The sequence below is a fragment of the Terrapene carolina genome, unplaced genomic scaffold, assembly GCF_002925995.2.
Source record: "Terrapene carolina triunguis isolate 2854851 unplaced genomic scaffold, T_m_triunguis-2.0 Scaffold58, whole genome shotgun sequence".
Lineage (NCBI taxonomy): Eukaryota > Metazoa > Chordata > Testudines > Emydidae > Terrapene > Terrapene triunguis.
In genome coordinates, this window is record NW_020664409.1 from 97399644 (window position 1) to 97418252 (window position 18609).

The following is an 18609-nucleotide window of genomic DNA, read 5'->3' on the forward strand; positions in this document are numbered from 1 at the left end:
TAGACATAGCCTTAATGGATTGAAAAATATTCTTGTTACTTACCTTATAGTAACTGGAGTTCTTCAAGTGGGGACCCTATGTGTATTCCACGCTAGGTGCACATGCGTTGCATATGCCTGAAACAGGAAGATTTTTCATTAGCAGTGTTCGTTGGTCCACATCTGCACCCTCTGCCTCCTCATGCTCTAAAACAAGAGCATATGAGGCGGTGTGGACTAAACGTCTCTTCAATTCCTTTTGTACTATGAATCACCTAAGGAAAGAATCCAGAGGAGAGGGGAAGGAGGCAGGGTAGCTGAATACGTATAGGGCCCACACATCTTGAAGAACTCCAGTTATATAAGGTAAGTAACCAGAATTTCTTCTTTGAGTGATAGTCACTATGTGTATTCCACTTTAGGCGGCTCATAAGCAGTCCTTATTGAGGAGGAGGAGGAACTCTGCTGTATCACAGATTTCAGGATCGCTGTGCTGAAGGATGCATCTGCTGAAGATGCTTGTGCCAGGGTGTAATGCCTAGTAAAGGTATGCACAGAGTCTCATGTTGCTGCTCTACAGATTTCCAGGAGGACATCCTGAAGAGATGCCACTGAGGATACCTGGTCTCTGGACGAGTGGACTCTGACACTGTGGAGGAGCTATTGCAGCCAACTCATAGCATAGCAGGATGCAACCTGAAGCCATTTAAGACGTCTCAGTGAGGAGATACCCTTTCATATGTTCAGCAAAGGAGATGAATAGTCTAGGAGATTTCCTGAAGGGTTTTGTCATCTGCAAGTAGAACACTAAGGCTCGACAAACATCCAGAGAATGGAACTCCGTATCTTCTCTGGAAGGTATATGACCTGATTTAAGTAGAATTTGGAGGGAATCTTTGGAATTAATGTAGGGTGTTACCTCAAAGAGACCTTATCCTTATGGAATGCCCTGTAGGGACGGTATACCGCCATAAGAGTCCCAACCTCACCAGACTCTTCTGGCACACATAACTGCAGTCAGAAAGGCCACCTTTACAGACAGATGAAGAAAGAAGCAGGAGGCTAAAGGTTCAAATGGAGGATTCATGAATGTTGCAAATATGAACAAGACTGAGGTCCCAAACTGAAGTAGGTTTTAGCACCAGAGGAAAGCTTAAGGCCTTTTGAAAAAACTCACTGTCATAGAAAAAAGAACAAGGAGTACTTGTGGCACCTTAGAAACTAACAAATTTATTTGAGCATAAGCTTTCATGGGCTAAAACCCACTTCATCAGATGCATGCAGTGGAAAATACAGTAGGACGATATATATACACAGAGGACATGAAAAAATGGGTGTTGCCATAACGAGAGTAATCAGTTAAGGTGAGCTATTATCATAGGGTGGGTGAAGACCAAAAAGTTCTCCACCCGAGGAACGAAGGCATTAATTGTCACCAAATGCATTTGCAGCAAGCTGAGGGACAGACCTGATGTTTTTAAAGAAAGAAGGTAGTCCAGAATGGGTAGTATCTCTGAGCCCTGCGGAGGTACAGTAACTTCTCACTTAAAGTCATCCCGGTTAACGCTGTTTCATTGTTACGTTGCTGATCAATTAGAGAACATGCTCATTTAAAGTTGTGCAATGCTCCCTTATAATGTTGTTTGGCAGCCACCTGCTTTGTCCACTGCTTGCAGAAAGAGCAGCCCGTTGCAGCTAGCTGGTAGGGGCTTGGAAGAAGGGTGGACCGGCAGGCCCCCATCAGCTCCCCGCTCCCCTAAGTTCCCTGTGCAGCAGCCGCCCAGCAGGCTAGCAATTGCCAGGCAATTCAGCTGTCCCTCCCACCACTGCCCTGTGCTGCTCCTGCCCTCTGCCTTGGAGCTGTTCCCGGGAGCCTCCTGCTTGCTGGGGGGGAGGGAGGGGACAGGGGGGAGAGGGGTGCTAATGTCAGGGTGTCCTCCCCCTCCCCCACTCCTGTACCCCCAGCTCCACAGAGCGGGGAGGAGGACACACGACAGGGCTCAGGATGAAGGGAGCTTGCTGGCAGCAGCTGCTATCTCAACTTGCTGATAGCTCAGTGGTTTGAGCATTGGCCTGCTAAACCCAGGGTTGTGAGTTCAAACCTTGAGGGGGCCATTTAGAGATCTGGGGCAAAAATCAGTACTTGGTCCTGCTAGTGAAGGCAGGGGGCTGGACTCGATGACCTTTCAGGGTCCCTTCCAGTTCTATGAGATAGGTATATCTCCATATATTATATTATCCTTAAAAAGGCAATGTACTTAAAGTGGGGCCACTGTAATTAAAGGGGCAATGCACATCTCTCTCTCTCTCTCTCTCTCACACACACACACGGTGTGTGTCTCTGTCTCTCTCTGCCATGCTGTCTCTCTTCCCTCCATTCTTGCTGCCTTGTAGAGTGTGAGGCTACATTAACAACGTGTTAACCCTTGAGGGCTCAGCCGAGTGCTAGTTCATCATTTAGCAGCAAGGCATTCGCTGGGAAATATCCCACCCTCTGACTTCACCACCTCAACCAAGCTTCATAATCAACATTGCTGGGTACCGTAATAAATTGTTTATTTAAAACTTATACTGTGTATATATGTGTGTGTGTATATATACATATATAAAGTATAGTCTTTTGTCTGGCGAAAAACTTTTCCCTGGAACCTAACCACCCCCCATTTACATAAATTCTTATGGGGAAATTAGATTCGCTTAACATCATTTCACTTAAAGTAGCATTTTTCAGGAACATAACTACAATGTTAAGCGAGGAGTTACTGTATCTGATGGCGTTGGCACAGATGGAAAAATCTCTTTTATTTTGCAGCATAACATTTTCTTATAGAGACTTTCCTGCTATTATTAAGGATGAATTTTACTGCCTTAGAACATGACCTCTCTAAATTCATCATCCATCCAAATACCGAGCTATTAGACAGAGGGATGCTGGATTAGGATGGATGGTCTTGCCTTCGTCTTCAGTCAACAGATTAGGAAACAGCTGGTTTTGTATGCATGGACTTGAAGCTATCTAAAGGATGATCAAAGCTACCTCGGCCACCAGGGTGCTACTAGGATTATTGATGCTGTGTCTTGCTTGATTTTCCTCAGGATTTGAGATAAGAGGGGAATGAGTGGGAGAGTGTACATTAGCATCTCCTATCAGCGTATCAGGAGTTGTGTCCCTGAGCTGCTCCAGAACAGTAGTCTGGGCATTTCTTGTTTTCTTCGGATACAAAGGCATCCACAAAGGGAATTCCCACTGTCAGATGTGCTGTACCACTGAGCTGTGAAGCATCCAGTCACGGTCTCTGTGGATGTTCCTGCTGAGGCTGTCCCCTAGGATGTTCAGTACTCCCACGAGGTGCACTGCTGAGAGACAGATCTGGTGTCAGATCAGCTTGATCACTTCCATGCAAAAAGGCATAGATTTCACTCCTCCCTGTTTGTTTATATAGTATACTATAATCATAGTCTTTGTGGGCTAGAGCCCACTAAAGCTTATGCCCAAATAAATTTGTTAGTCTCTAAGGTGCCACAAGGACTCCTCATTTTTTTTTACTGATACAGACTAACACTGAAACCTATAATCACAGTATCTCACATGACCGGAACATACAGGGCATGGAATCTTTTGCAGGCTGTGTGTACTGCTCGCAGTTTTTTGTGAATCTTGGATTCTTGCTGGGTCCAAGAGCATTGAACCATGTTTGCCCTGATGCACACCCAAACCCTATAGGGAGGTATCCATTATTAGCTTCTTTGTGGATGGACAGGAAACAAAGGGAACCCCTACACACACAGCTTCTCTGTCTTCCCATCAGATGAATGATGTCAGAATACTGTGGGGAAGTGAGATTTGCTTGACCAGGCTATCCCTGTTCAGAGCATAACCACACCTGAAAAGACTGGAGATGGAGCCTTGCAAAGGGAGTCACATAGGTACAGGGCCATGTGGCCTAGGAGGATCAGGCAGGATTGCACTGACATCTGAGGGCTCAATCAAAGATAGATGATGAAGTCCCTCAGAGCTTGGAATCTGTCCTGGGGTAAGTATGCTTTGGCTGTAATTGAATCCATAGCTGCTCCAATAAAGTCTATAATTTACATGGTAATGAAAGTGGTTTTTTCTAGGCTCCCTAAGGATTGAAGGACACTGACAAGGGATACATCATTGACTGCACTTCTCGGTATGATTGACCCCTGAGCTGCCAGTTGTTGAGGTAGGGAAATATTGGAGTGACCTGGTTATGAAGGTATGCCGCCACAATAGATAGTACACCTTTGTGAAAACCCTCAGGATGGTTGAGAGACATAAGGAAGTACTCCATATGGATAAAGGTTTAGGCCCACCATAAAGTGCAGGAACCTCCTGTGTGCTGGACAAATGTGTATGTGGAAATAGGTGTCCTTTAAACTGAGAACTGCAAAGCAGTCATCTTTCTTCAAAGAGGAGATTAGAGAGGCAAGATGACCATTCTGAATCCTTAACAGTGGATGAAGACATTCAGTTGTCTGAGATCCAGAAAGCGTCTCCAGCCTTTCTTCTTTCTGGGGATGAGGAAACATCTTGAACAAAACCCCCTTACCCTATACTGAGGAGAGACAAACTATATAGCTCCAGCTGGAGCAGGGAGTCTACCTCCTGTCTGAATATTCTCCCATGAGAGGGGGTGCCTGAAAGGAGACAGGGAGGGATGTTTTCTGGTAAGGATGAACAGAAGTTTTATAAGATATCTGGTGGTGACAATTTCTGGGACCTATTAATGCACCATGATAAGATGCCATGCTGGGGAGAAATGGGCCAGGTGGCTACTGAATGAATTGTGGGTGCAGGAGGGCTGGTTTGTGACTCTCAAGGGTCCTGTCAAAAAGATTTCTTGGCAGGAGCCTGGGGCTGGTGAGAGAATGACAGAGACATTCTGTCTGCTTCACTGCACTCTGGTGCTTCCTGGAAGGCTGATAGGCCCTTTTGTAGTAAAAGAGCTGAGAAGTGGGACACTGCTTATACAGTGGTTGTGTGGAGTATTTTCTCCAAGGTGCTGGGATGCATATACCCAGGAAGCAGAGAATTGCATGACGGTCCTCACAAATATGTAATGACTCATCCATTTTGTCACTGAACAGGTGGTTGCCCTCAAAGGGAAAATCTTCCAAAATGGCTTGAACTTCCTTTGGAAATCCAGAGGACTGGAGCCATGAAGCTTGTCTCATGACAACAGAAGTCGCCATGAAGTGAGAAGTGGTGTCTGCTGTATCTAGAGAAGCTTGAAGGAACGATCTAGCTATCACCTGACCCTCATCAATCATGGCTTGGAAATGCGATCAAGCTCCTCGGGTAGGTAGTTTGTGAACTCAAAAAACTTCTTATAATTAATGAAATCATACTTAGACATCAAGGCTTGATAACTTGTAATGCAAAATTGTAGGCTAACCAAGGTGAAACACTTCCATCTGAAGAGGTCTACTTGTTTCATGTTCTTGTTGGAGGCAGTAGATACATTCAGTGATGGCCTATACCACTAGAGAGTTCGGTGTGGGGTGTGAAGGTAAGTTTTTCGTCCTTTTAGATAGAACAAAGTATTTCTTCTCCATTCTTTTCAGAGTAGGGGGCACAAGTGACTGAGTTGTGCTAGACCTTTTTTGGCCAGCTCTAATATAGCCTCGTTGATTGTAAGTGCAATCTTGCTAGGGCCTGCACCCTGAAGGATATCTAGCAACTTACGAGTGGTATCCTGAACTTTTTCCAGGGGAATCTGGAGTGCATCTGCAATTCTCCTCAGGAGATCTTGGAACTGCTTAGTCACCGGGTGATGGCGAGGCAGGTGCAACCACCTTATCAGGAGATGAAAACAAAAACGCTGTTGGGGAGAATAGGTCTGTTGGTTCAAGTTGCTCCTCCTCCCCATAGTGCTCCTCAGTGGGCAGGGGTTCTTCCTTATGAGGCGACTCCTGTCTGATCCTCTGTAACCAGGAGATCTCAGTGTGAAGGACCATATGGGTAAGCAGGTGGTGCTATGGGGAAGGATACCACTGGTCCTGAGCTGGGCAGAGTCCTGTGGAATAGGGTGGGTGCTCAAGAGCCTCTGGAACCTCTCTTGGGGGTAATCTTGTATCTTGGTAATGTCAGTGGACCCACTGTCTCAGTCTCAAACTTTCCGGAAGAATACGAGTCCTCAGATTGCACTGGTGGAGCTGCTGGTACCAGTTATCTTGTAATGCCTCAGCGGATCATAGGTACCAGCAAATGGCCAGCGATGTGAGAAACTCTCTGCTGATTACTGGCTCTGCGAGGACTGGTGACCCCAGGTCAGAATATTCAGTCAGGTCATCAAGCACAGTACATCCAGTCCTTGAGGAAGGTGAGCAGGAGGAGCTTCTACCTCTTGGCAGAGACAATGGTGCTAATTTAGATCAGGCAGTGAGAGCTGGTACTGCTGAATCCTTCTTCTTGCTGTGGGATGGTACTAGCCGTGTGGGCAGCTGCCTTCTTTCCCTCACTGATGCTGATCCTGGCCCTTCAGCAGTTGGTAGTTTCAGAGCACTCTTGGTTCTCAGCACTGACGAGACAAGCCCATGCTTCCTGTGAGCTCCTGACACACCCACAGCAGGGTGCAGAGTCCCACCAGACTTTGAGGCCACAGGGGAAGAAGTCCACATCTTGGATCATGACTTGGGAGGGGATTTCTCTCATTTTTTGAGAGAGTGCTCCCAGCTGCTCTGCCTCCTAGTCTGTAGCTCTTCCCTCTGATGATCTGGAGTCTGCTAGCACTGTGGCTGCATGGGCACAATAAGGTGCCTCTGGCCAATGCACAGAGGGGTCTGATGACCCAATGTTGAACTGGATCATCAGGGAGAGTTCCACCAGGAATCTTCTGAATTGCAACACTCGATATTGCTGGGTTCAGAGAGGAAATGAATGACAGATGCTGCACTTGGAATGGATAAGGCAATAAAAACAAGTATTGTGCAAGTCACTAACCAGGAAGACCCACGGGCAGGCTACACAGGACTTGAAACTGGGGATCTCAGGCATACTAAGTACCCCAAATGAGGGGTAAAACTCCTACTAACACTATCTAGCTAAATACTAAAAACTAAGTAACTAGAAAATGGTAAACTATTTACAAAAAACTGGAATTTGAAGCAGGAACATTAGCAAAGTTGTAGATACTTGGAGAGGTTCCATCTCAGACAAGGAGTGGTAAAAAGGAACTGGAGAGGCGGTCAGTCAGCACCACCCTTTATGCACTCAGTTCAGAGCACAAGGAGGCAGAGGGTGCAGGTGTGGACCAATGAACACTGCTAATGAAAAATCTACTGGTCTCAGGCACAGGGTGTGCATGCGCACCTCAAGTGGAATACACATAGGGACCATCATTCGGAGAACTTCAGAATTACCTTCTCCTTAAATCCTAATAATTTGTACATGTTCTCTCCCCCCCACTCATAAACACTTTTCACAGTTTCCTATGCAAAACATAAATCTTTTTCTAGGCCAAACATATTTTGTTTGAAACATGTCAAACTTCACTTTTGTCTTCTCCTACATCCAGTTCACAGTATATCTTATCATCAGTGCAGGAGTTTTCCCTCCAAATTACAGTTTCATTCAATGCAATTTAATGGCAACATTCTGCACTCTCTTATAGATTGCAATTAGCTTCCCTTTCTCTTATCATGCAAAGATTTTGTCAGTGGCTTTTGATTCAGGATCAAGACTACCTAACGAAAGGTAATATTCGAAGTATATCAATACTGACAGCAGCAAATAATACATCATTAAGAAAAAACTTGATTCACTAAGAAAATAAAATTGATAAATGGACAAAAGTATAAGTAGTACAAGATAAATCCTTCTCCACAGTACTAGCAAAATGTGAATATACATTTTTCTGCAAAATATGTCCTTTAAAAAATAAGTAACGGTACATTATTCTATATCTGGAAGTATCCCTTATATGCTGAGTATCTGACTAAAGATATAAAAACTACAGAGACTCACCAAGAGTTCAGACGTTCCTAATTTGTCTAGTTCCAAAGACTGGATTCGAGAAATATGAACACCCATTTCCCTATGTATTCCAGAACACTCTATACAGGTTAAAATGCCCAGGTTCGTTGACAGCCAAGTTGGATCTGTAGAAGAGGTTGAGAAATAAAATACTCAGCAAATATTAAAAAGAGTGAAAGTTATATTCTGTAAAAACCAATATTCCTCAATGAAAATGACTCCTCTTAACAAAAGCAACTTAATTATGAATATCTCATGTTTTTTTTCAAAATTCATCACCAAACTGAACCAAAAAGTTAATAAAATGCATTTTTCCATGAATCAAATTAAGTTTGTATATTCTAAAAATCCACCACCTATCTACAAACATCTAGGCCAAAATTTTCAAACCCAGGTGCCTAAACACATATTTAGGCATCTAAATGTAGTGCCCATCCCCCATATTTATCCATTTTGGCCTTAATTTTTAATCCTCAAAGTGTATTTTTTCATAAAGGATTCAATTAAGAAACATTTCACTATGGATGGAATGGACATCCATAGAGGTAACCTTTAAACTATAGGGCTGGCCCAGAAATAGTGCTCTGCATTGCCATGTGAGCATCCCTAAGTTTAATACCCAAATAGTTCTCACATCATGAATGTTGAAAAATGAGCATGTTCAATGCGTGACAGTTGTTTTTTTTCTTGGAAAACTTAACAGCAACAACATGGGCAGATTAGACAAGAAAGACAAGTGGTTCAAAATGAGCCTCATTCAGTCTTCCTTGACCAGATAATTAAGTGCCCACTACGTGAAGTCTTGAGTCAAGAGTTTAAAGCAAAAAGAAAGAGGAGAGATGCTTTGGACTTCATTAAAAATACAACGTGGCAAAGGTTAATAAAAAATATTTCCCCAGATTTCCAGAGATTTAAATTATAAACTACAAACTATTTATCATCTTTCAGTATTTAAAAAAGCAGTATTTTTCTATGGTTGCAATATTCTACTTACATATCTATCAATCTAAGCATTTCTAACGTACCCATCATTGTAGAATGTAGCTACCAGTATAATATTGGTATCTGCTACCTGCCAGAGACATTATTCTTCTATCTATCCCAGTCCTCCATTCTGAGGAACCTCCTTATGATATGAAAGCAGCAGCTATCAAGCAGTATAAACTTAGTAGCCCAACAATGATTTATAACTCTTAATTGTCCTCAAGCTCAGACAAGGGAAAATGACTGATATGTAATTCTGCTGCTCTGAAGGTATCATTCCGAAAGGATTCTTACACTGAGTCTTTGATTCCTGGCACAAGACTGGGAAAACTACCAAAGCTCTGAAGATTTTTGGCACCGATGGGTAAAAGGATAAAGCACAAACCAGGACACCCTATTGACAGTTGTGTCAAGCGCTTAGCTTAATTGCAAACCAATAAGGGGGTGGTTTGTGCATTGCCCTATTACCATTGTCCTTAGGGTCCAGAAATTTTAAGATCTTTGGCAATTCCATGCATCTCATGCTATGAAGCTGAGATCCAAGAATAAGACTCCTGGAGGATTACATCTTCCTTAATCACTGCCTAAGCACGACTCACTTCCAAGTAGCTTACAAAAACAGTGATGCCAAGCAATTTCCATTCCATTGCAATAAGGATCTGGAGAGAGTGCAACAACATCAGCAGTTCAAATCCCACAATGGGGCTTGAACTGCTGAAACTGAGTGCAGATAACATGCAACAGTGATGAATGAGACTTAGAACACTTGCTCTTTTAAACTAGGGTTGAAGGCTAAACTACATATTGCTTAGAAAGTTAATCTGCACTCTAAACTTTTTAAAAATAAGTTATTTTGCTTGAAATAAGACATTTGGTGACATTCATGTAAATTAAGATACCTGGTGATCCACAATCACAACAGACTTCATTTCCGGGTAATCTCTGTATATCATCAATAATGGCTTTTGTTAGATCCTCTAAACTGTTTTCCCCTGTGCTCTGCTCTCCGCGGAATGCCATGTTTAATGCTTCTTCTTTACTGTTAGTCAATACTGATATCCATCTAGTATAAAATGAAGGGTTTTTATGAAGATTGTTTTGCAAATACAACTTTACCTATAAACTATAGCAAGTTTGCAGGTGAAAGAACAGGGTAGACGTGGAGGGGAGGGAGTATACTGGGGGAGAGACTGAAAAGAAAGAATGGGGGAAGGGCAGAAGTAAAACAAAAATGAGAGAAGGAGGAACAAAGTAAAACAAGGGGAAAAGATTTTTAAATTGCTCATCAAAAAGTGTTTGAATTAATGTACTGGAACAATGTGTGCCATCATATGTAATTCCTGGTTTCTGCAAGTGGGTTAGAGCCTGGGAGTGGATAGAGACTAAGGGCCAGATTTGGAATGTAGGTACCTAGGTACTTTTGAAAATATCATTAGGCACTTATCTGCATCTTTAGACACCTAAATTCTTTAAAAAATCTGGCCCTGAGTTTTTTTCTATAATAGCCCATATACAAGGACTAGGAAGGCCAAACAGACGGGACAGGTCAGGAGTAAAAATGGGACAGGATTTTAGAAAAGAGGAGGAAAATAAGAATAGAGAGTAATGGAGTAACAGTAGTGGCCAACATTAAGACTGTAACTGGTAAAATGTGATCTTACAGATATCAACCTGTAACTTAGTCAAGTTAAAACAAATCAACAGAGAGTTAAAAGTTGTTTCAGGTATTATACCTGTCCTGAGTCTACCCACTGATTTTTAAGGGTTATACAACAACATTTTTAAAAGTGTATTTCTCTCACTTCCTGTTGTGTGAAAGACCCAAACTAAGAGGGGACATTGACTAACAGCTTTTACAAGGGAATTAGAAAAAATGGTTACACACTAAGTGCTGTCTAATATATCAAATGAGCAAGCTGAAAAAACAAATCAAAATAAGAACAAAATCCATTTTTTCCCCCCTCCAATCTCTTTCAGCTACAGTAATTGTGTGTTACTTGGAGCTAAAGCAGATAAAATAGCACACTTCTGTCTAAAAATGCTCTAGCTCCTCTTAATCAATTTCCTGCTTAGATATTTCAACTTTCTATACTCAGTGTGTGATTTTTTTTCTCCAGTGTGCTGTAATGTCTACGTTCAACTGAATGGATTGATGATGAAACTTTAGACTTAATTTCATAGTCTCTAGATTGCAAATACTAACACATGTGAGTAACTTTAGAGACATAAGTAGTTTAATGGGGAACTCATACGAATAAAGTTACATCATAAATGTTTGCAGAATCAGGGCCTGAATTTGTATTTGCACTCACATATGCACTTTTTTGTTTTGTGATTAATGCACAAAAGATGAATCTGGGAACAAACTGTCTTTCCAAAGAACTTGCAAAGGAAGGTTAGTAAAAGCAAGCTTAACATGTCCCCTTCCCTCCCCCCGGGAAATGTAAGCATAGTTCTGTGTACGGAAACATGTGCCACACATTATCTGAATTTGTAAAGTAAAATATATAAACACACTCTAGGTGGCAGTCATTTGCAATTTTGCTGATGAAGATCAGTTTGAGAAAGAAAAAGGAAGTATTCTTGGTTTCTGATATTAGCATAATCCAGATAAATTTAGGTAATGTACAAACTGAAATATTTGTTCATTTAGAAATTGGCAACTGGCTTAAAGAACTTGTCAGCAGCTACAGTTATTATAGTTCCAATTTAATTGCAATTAGGATAAATAGATTAACATCCAACCTCAAATATACAATAGCAATTTAAAAAAAGCAACTTTCAATCACCATCAGATGTAATGAAAATTAGAAGAAAAATTGGATGTGTGAAATGACCACAGGTTTGATCTAGAGTTTCAAGCATTCTTTTATTTACTACAGTTACATACAGCAATAACAATTCTCTTTTTATTCCTTTTAGCCAAGGAAATGAATAATTCCATATAGCTGCATATCACCTGACACAATCTCTGAAAAATTCAGAGCACAAAGTGTCATACTGTGTGCTGTAGCTAGAGATTATCAGCAGGGCCAATTTAACACAAACATTCATGCCATTTATATAACAAAATTGCTCATTAGCACTCCAAATGGCAGAAATATAATATACACATTATTCACTGACGAACAACTCCCTCTCCCAAAACCTCAAACCAGTAAGATGGCATTTTAACCCAATATGACATTACCAAGTGTCCTATGGTTCTCTATTTTAATCATAGCTTTGTTGTTTTGTACAGTTTCTGTTTGAAGTACACAGAATGCTTCTGCTTCACTGTATGAAGCCACTGGACTCAATGTAATATGCAAAGATGATCAGATATAAATTTGTAGTGTTAATGAGAACCAGTTGCACAGTTGTCCAATCTTATTATAGGCCAAGGTTCTGCAATCTCTACCACAATTAAGTAGTTGTCCAGCTTTCCATGTTGTTTCTTTTCCTCAGGTGTCTAGATGTTGGACATCTTTCTGTTTTCTCCGCGGACTCCCTTATTGCCCACAGGTTTCGGTCATTGGTCTGTTTTGGGGGCAGTGTGCTGAGCCAAGTAGCCTGCTAGGCTAGACTGAGAACTTGCTAATGAGGTTCTAGTTTGCTATCCTTTGATTCCTAATCCCTTTAGGATCCCTTGACAAGATGGCAGGGCTAATTCAGGGAGAACAGGAGTTCATAAAAACAGCTTCTAAGGGTACGTCTTCACTTACATCCAGGTCCGGATGTAAGCAATCGGTTTTCTGAGTTCGATTTATCGCGTCTGGTTAAGACGCGATAAATCGATCCCGGATCGATCCCGGAAGTGCCCCGGATCGATCCCAGAAGTGCTCGCCGTCGACGCTGGTACTCCAGCTCGGCGAGCGGAGTACGCAGCATCGACGGGGGAGCCTTCCTGCCGCGTCTGGACCGCGGTAAGTTCGGACTAAGGTACTTCGAATTCAGCTACGTTATTAACGTAGCTGAATTTGTGTACCTTAGTCCGAAGTGGGGGGGTTAGTGTAGACCAGGCCTAAGCAACTAAAGGAACTAGGAAACAGGGAAGTTTTGCAAGGGAGTTGAGAGAGGGACTGTGGGACCCAGATACACCTAATAAAAATCCTTTAAACTTAGTACAATAACCTCCCCACACACACACACACACACAAAATAAAATAAAATAAAGAACAAACAAATAAATCCTGCAAGACTAAAAATAATACAGGCAGAAGTCCAGCAGTATAGTGAGGGGCTATCCATTTTTTTGCACTGAATGCAGCATGTAGGACTGCATACGTGTACATTCAGTGCAGGCCTTCAGAGACAGACTACGGGCTCTTGAGACCAGAGTGGCTGAACTGGAGATGCTAAGGGAGACAGAGAGGTACCTAGAGAAGATTTTCAGGGACACAGCAGAGTGGTCCTACCCCCAACCTGATAGCCTTTCTGCTGTTAAGGAGGATGAAAGTCTCAAGGAAGGAGAATGTCAAGCTGGAGCAGAGGAAAACATTCCCATAACTGGGTCCCTCCTTCCAGATAATGTCCTGGTATCCTCTCGCACTGAGGATACCTCTCCGGATGAGGGGACCCCAGTTATTAGGAAGAGATAAGTAATAGTAATGGAGGTTTTAATTATTAGAAATATAGACAGTTGGGCTTGTGATGATTGGGAGACTGGCTCAGTGAATTGTCTGCCAGATGCAAAGGTTGTGGACCTCTCGAGACATCTAGATAGACTTATGTGCCATGTTGGGGAGAAGTTGATGCTCATGGAACATGCACGTAAAAATGACATAGGGAAAGGTAGGAGAGAGGTCCTGGAGGCCAAATTTAGATTAAAATCCAGGATTTTCATGGTAGCATTCTCTGAAATGCTTCCAGTTCCACATGCAGGCCCAGAAAGACAGACAGAATTACAGAGTCTCAATGCATGGATGAGATGATGGTATTGGGAGGAGCAATTTAGGTTTATTATGAACTAGGGAACCTTTTGGGAAAGGAGGATCCTATCTAGGAAGGATGGGCTCCACTTAAACCAAAATGGAACCAGATTGCTGGCATGAAAAATTAAAAAGGTATTATAGGAGTTTTTAAACTAAGGGCTGGGGGAAAGCACATGGTTTGGACACAGAAGCACACAGTTTCTTTAGGGGAAAATTTATTAAAGGGGATACTCTATATCCTAATAAAGATGAGAGAATATAAGTTGAGAAAGTACAGATAAGAACTGAAGAGAAACTCTGAAATGAAAAAGAGTCCCACTCAATTACAGCATATGAAGCCAGACAATGAAATATTGACAAATTTTAGAAGTGCTTGTGTACCAATGCAAGAAGTCTAAATACTAAGATGGGTGAACTTGATTGCCTGGTATTAAGTGAGCTATTGATATAATAGGCATTAAAGAAAGTTGATGGAAAGATGATAATAGGACATAGTAATAACAGGGTACAAAATATATAGGAATGACAATTAGGTTGCGCTGTTGGGGGAGCGAAGGAAAGGAAGCATAGAGTCAAATATAGTAAAAATCTTAAATGAATTAAACTGAATTATAGAATCTCTATGGATAAAAATTCCATGCTTGAATAATAATAAATAATAAACAACAATAATAAAGCAGTAGGAATATACTATCCACCACCTGACCGGATGGTGATGGTGACTTTGAAATGGTCAGAGAGATTAGAGAGGCTACAAAAATAGAAAATTCAATAATAATGGGGGATTTCAACTACCCCCATATTGACTGTCACCTAAGGACCAGATGCAGAGGTATAATTTCTAGACAGCATCAATAACTACTTCTTGGAGCAGATATTCCTGAAATACACAAGGGGAGAGGCAATTCTTGATTTAATCCTAAGTGAAGCACAGGATCTGATCCAAGAGGTGCATATAGCCAAAGAAGTTATTCACCTAGTGCTGTAGCGATGGTTCTTTGAGATGCATCCCCCAATGAGTGCTCCACTGTAGGGGTCCCTGCGCTGCTGATCAGAGAATTTCAGTAGCAGTGTCCACTAGCTCCCCCACCCCCACTGTCTCTCCTTGTGCCTTGCCATGAGGCTAGTCAGTGCGCGGAAGCTAACCCACCCCCAGTTCTTTCTCTACCGCAGAGTCATTGACAAGAGCTCCAAAGTAGATGGGAGGAGGGTGGGTTGTCCTATCCCTGCTCTGGCGAGCAGTAGCACAGACATTTCTTGTGCAGGTAGGTGGCAAACAAGTCTGTGTCAGCATCCCCCACCGCCTGAACAGACTGTGAAGCACTACTGGGTATAGCTACTATTCATGGCTGTGCGGGAATTTACAATTGAGACTGTCTGCCATCAAGTTGTGTGTACCTGGGAGGTAGGCCGCTGACAGCGTGGGAGATACACCAGTTCCATAGTCTCATCACTTCCGCACAGAGGGAGGGAGACTGGGCTCCATCTTGTCGATTTATGTAGAATATACAGGCAATGTTGTCTGTTAGGACTTTCATGTGTGACCCTCTGTTCAGTGGGAGGCAATAGGCTCAGGCATCCTGACCACCCTTAGCTCGAGAAGGTTGATGTGGAGGGATATCTCCATGGGAGGTCACTTCCCTTGTGTTGTAAGGCTGTTTAGATGTGCGCCCCACCCTAGGAGGGATGTGTTGGTGGTGAGAAGCAACAAGGGAGGATTCTTCATGAAGGGGATCCCTTTGCTAATGTTGGCTGGGTCTTTCCACCAGTCTAAGGAGGATTTTACCCTGGTGGGCAGTGCCACAAGAGTTGTAGGCAGTCTGGCTGATATTTATGGACTGTTTTGGACAGTCTCTGTGAGTGTAGCCAGAAAGAGTAATCTGTGCTGAGGTAGGAGGGCCCTGGTCAAGGTCAGCGCCTATAAACTCCAGGTGCTGTACTGGAGTGAGGGTTGACTTCTGGGCGTTGATCTGTAGCCCAGCTCTGTAAACAAGTGCATTGTGGATTTGGTGACTCGGTGAGTCTCTTGCAGAGACCAGGCTCTGAGGAGGCAATCATCCAGGTAAGGGTAAATCATGATCCCTTGGCAACATAAGCGGGTGGCCACTACTGAGAGAATCTTGGAAAATACTCTCGGGACCAAAGATAACCCGGGAGTACCCTGTGATGGTAGTGATCTCGTCCCAGGGTGAATCTGAGAAATTGCCTGTGAGTTGGTAACATTCAAATGTGAAAATATGCATCCTGGAGATAGAGGGCTGAAAATCAGTCTCCCTGTTCCAATGCTGGAACGATCATTGCTAGTGACCATCTTGAATTTCAGAGCTTTGACAAACTTGTTGAGAGCACTGAGGTCTAATATGGGTCTCCAGCCCCCTTCCTCTTGGGTATTAGAAAATACTGAGAGTAGAACCTTTGCCTTGTAGATGTTGAGGTACTGGTTCTATGGCTCCTAACTGGAGGAGACTGTCTACCTCTTGTCGTAATAAACTCTTGTGAGAAGGGTCCCTGGAGAGGGACAGGGAAGGCTGTTGTGGAGGGGGCAGGGAGACAAAATAAACAGAGTACCCATGGTGAACAATCTCTAGGACCGATAAGTCCGATGTCATATGCTCACAGGTGCTGCAGAACGCTGCCAGATGGTGGCCAAAAGGGTGGGTAGTGATGGTAGGTTGTAGCAGTTGTGGGGAGTGGACTATCGGCACCTCAACCAACACGTCAAAATTGGTGTTTAGACATGGAAGGCTGGGACGAGGAACATTGCTGACCTGACAGTTTACATCTGGAGAATTTAGTTTTCTCTCTCTGTGGCTCGTAGTATCATTCAGCTGGGCACTGGGAAGTTTATGGCTTATGCTGGAGCTGTGGACTAAATGCCGGGTGTGTAAATGCCCAACATATGGAGAGTGGCCAAAGAATCCTTCAATGTGTGAAGGGCGGCATTGGTTTTCTCCACGAAGAGCTTAGTGTCCTCAAAGTGAAGATCTTCAGTGGTTACCTGCACCTCCTTTGGGAAATCCAACAGGTGGAACTAAGAGTCACATTGTATCACCATCACCATGGAGATGGATCTGGCTGCAGTATCAGCTATGTTTAGGGCAGACTCTAGCACTGTCTTTGCTACTAGCTGCCCTTCTTGGATGATGGCCTTAAATTGTTTGTGATGTGACTCGGGCAGCTACTCAAAAAAATTGTTCAATTTTGAGTAATTCATGCAATCGTATTTCACTGTAAGCACTTGGTAGTTGGCAATTTGAAACTGAAGCATGGCCAAGGAGTACATCCTCCTGCTTCCAGTCCCTATTGTAGGTAGTGGACCTCATATGGTGTTGATGGCCATGAGAACTGATAGAGTTGGGTGGAGAGTGGGAGAAGAGGAACTCTGTTTCTGTAGGCCAGGATGTACTACCTTTTGTCTGCTTGCTTGCTAGTCAGTGCGACCGATGCTAAGGTCTGCCATATGGTTCTTGCGGGTCAAGAAAGGCCTCATTGATAGGGAGGCCTATTATTGAGGATGAAGTGGAGGATGTCCAGGAACTTGTGGTGTGTGTCCTTGACTTCCTCCAGAGGTATCTGGAGAGAGTCAGCCACTCTCTTAGCAAGGTCCTGGAAGAGGCGAAAATCATCTGCCAGGGATGGTGGGGGAGGCATGACAGCCTCATCTGGGGAGGAGAAGAATATTTGACATCACCCTCGCACTCCTCCAAGATTCCTTCTGGGGGCTCTGATGCTCTGGAAATCACAGCAGTGGAAGGGTGTCTCGGGGGCTTCTGGGTGGGACTAGAAGCCCGAGAGGCATGCGGGTGGTATGCAGCCCAGGGATCCCCATATAGCCACTGGGGTGGCGGTGGCATGGAGTCTGGTGGTGATGCCAATGGATGGCCGTACCAGGACAGTGACAGTGGGGATATATAAGAATATGCCTGGAGGACCTGCTGGTATCGGGCACCGTAGGGGGCTTGAGATGAGTACTGAGATATCCCTTTCTCCGGTCTGCTATCCAAGTCCACACTGGAGAGCGGGGGAGCATGGCAAGGCAGCAGGAAAGACTCCCATGTCAAGCGGAGACTCGGTGTGGAGGTTCAGTGCCAAGGAGAGACTCTGGTACATCAGCTAAATGGAGGTCCCTCGAGTGCTGGAATTCCAGTGGTGCGGACTGGCTCAGTGCTACTAACGGTGATGGGGGAAAGATATTCTCTGGACTGGTTTTTCAGGTACAGGAAGAGGCATTGGTATAGATGGGACATGACATACCAGTGGTGCCTTGGAGTGTTTACTCCTGTCCTTCTCCTGAGGTGCTGTTGACTTGGTGCCCACGCCCATTGGGTCTGTGGGCGCATCAATGGTACCTACCGCTATAGTCTTCCTTGAGCTGTTGGTACCAGGTTTAGCCCGTCTCGGTGCCGATGATACTGAGGATACTGAGCATGTCAGGGATCGTTTGCGGCTAGCTCATGGATCACTGTGGGGACTCCCCGCTCTCTTTTTCAACTTATAAGAGGGGTCGGTGGCTGATTTCTTCACCCCATGGCCCTTTAATGTTGAGGGCTGTGGGGAAGACTCACGTCTTGGCGTGGGTCCAGAGAAGATCTCAGAGCCGCCTCCACGAATATAATCTTTTGCCTTAGCTCTCTGTCCTTGTGAGACCGAGATCTAAGCTACTGGCAAAAAGTCCACTTTTGAATGTGTCCTTTCCCAAGGCAATGAATGCACCATGAGTGCGTCTGCAATGAG

At 43.7% G+C, this 18609-nt stretch overlaps 1 protein-coding gene across 1 annotated transcript in view; it reads right to left on the reverse strand.

The window, feature by feature from the left end:
* Window positions 1-18609, reverse strand: part of ASAP1 (ArfGAP with SH3 domain, ankyrin repeat and PH domain 1) — a 288493-nt gene that overhangs the window by 63163 nt on the left and 206721 nt on the right. The window contains exons 17-19 of the mRNA XM_026659939.2: window positions 9862-10025; window positions 7970-8103; window positions 76-117 (exon numbers count right to left, since the gene is read on the reverse strand). Coding sequence (XP_026515724.1) covers window positions 76-117; window positions 7970-8103; window positions 9862-10025 — 340 coding nt within the window. The remainder of the gene's footprint in view (window positions 1-75; window positions 118-7969; window positions 8104-9861; window positions 10026-18609) is intronic.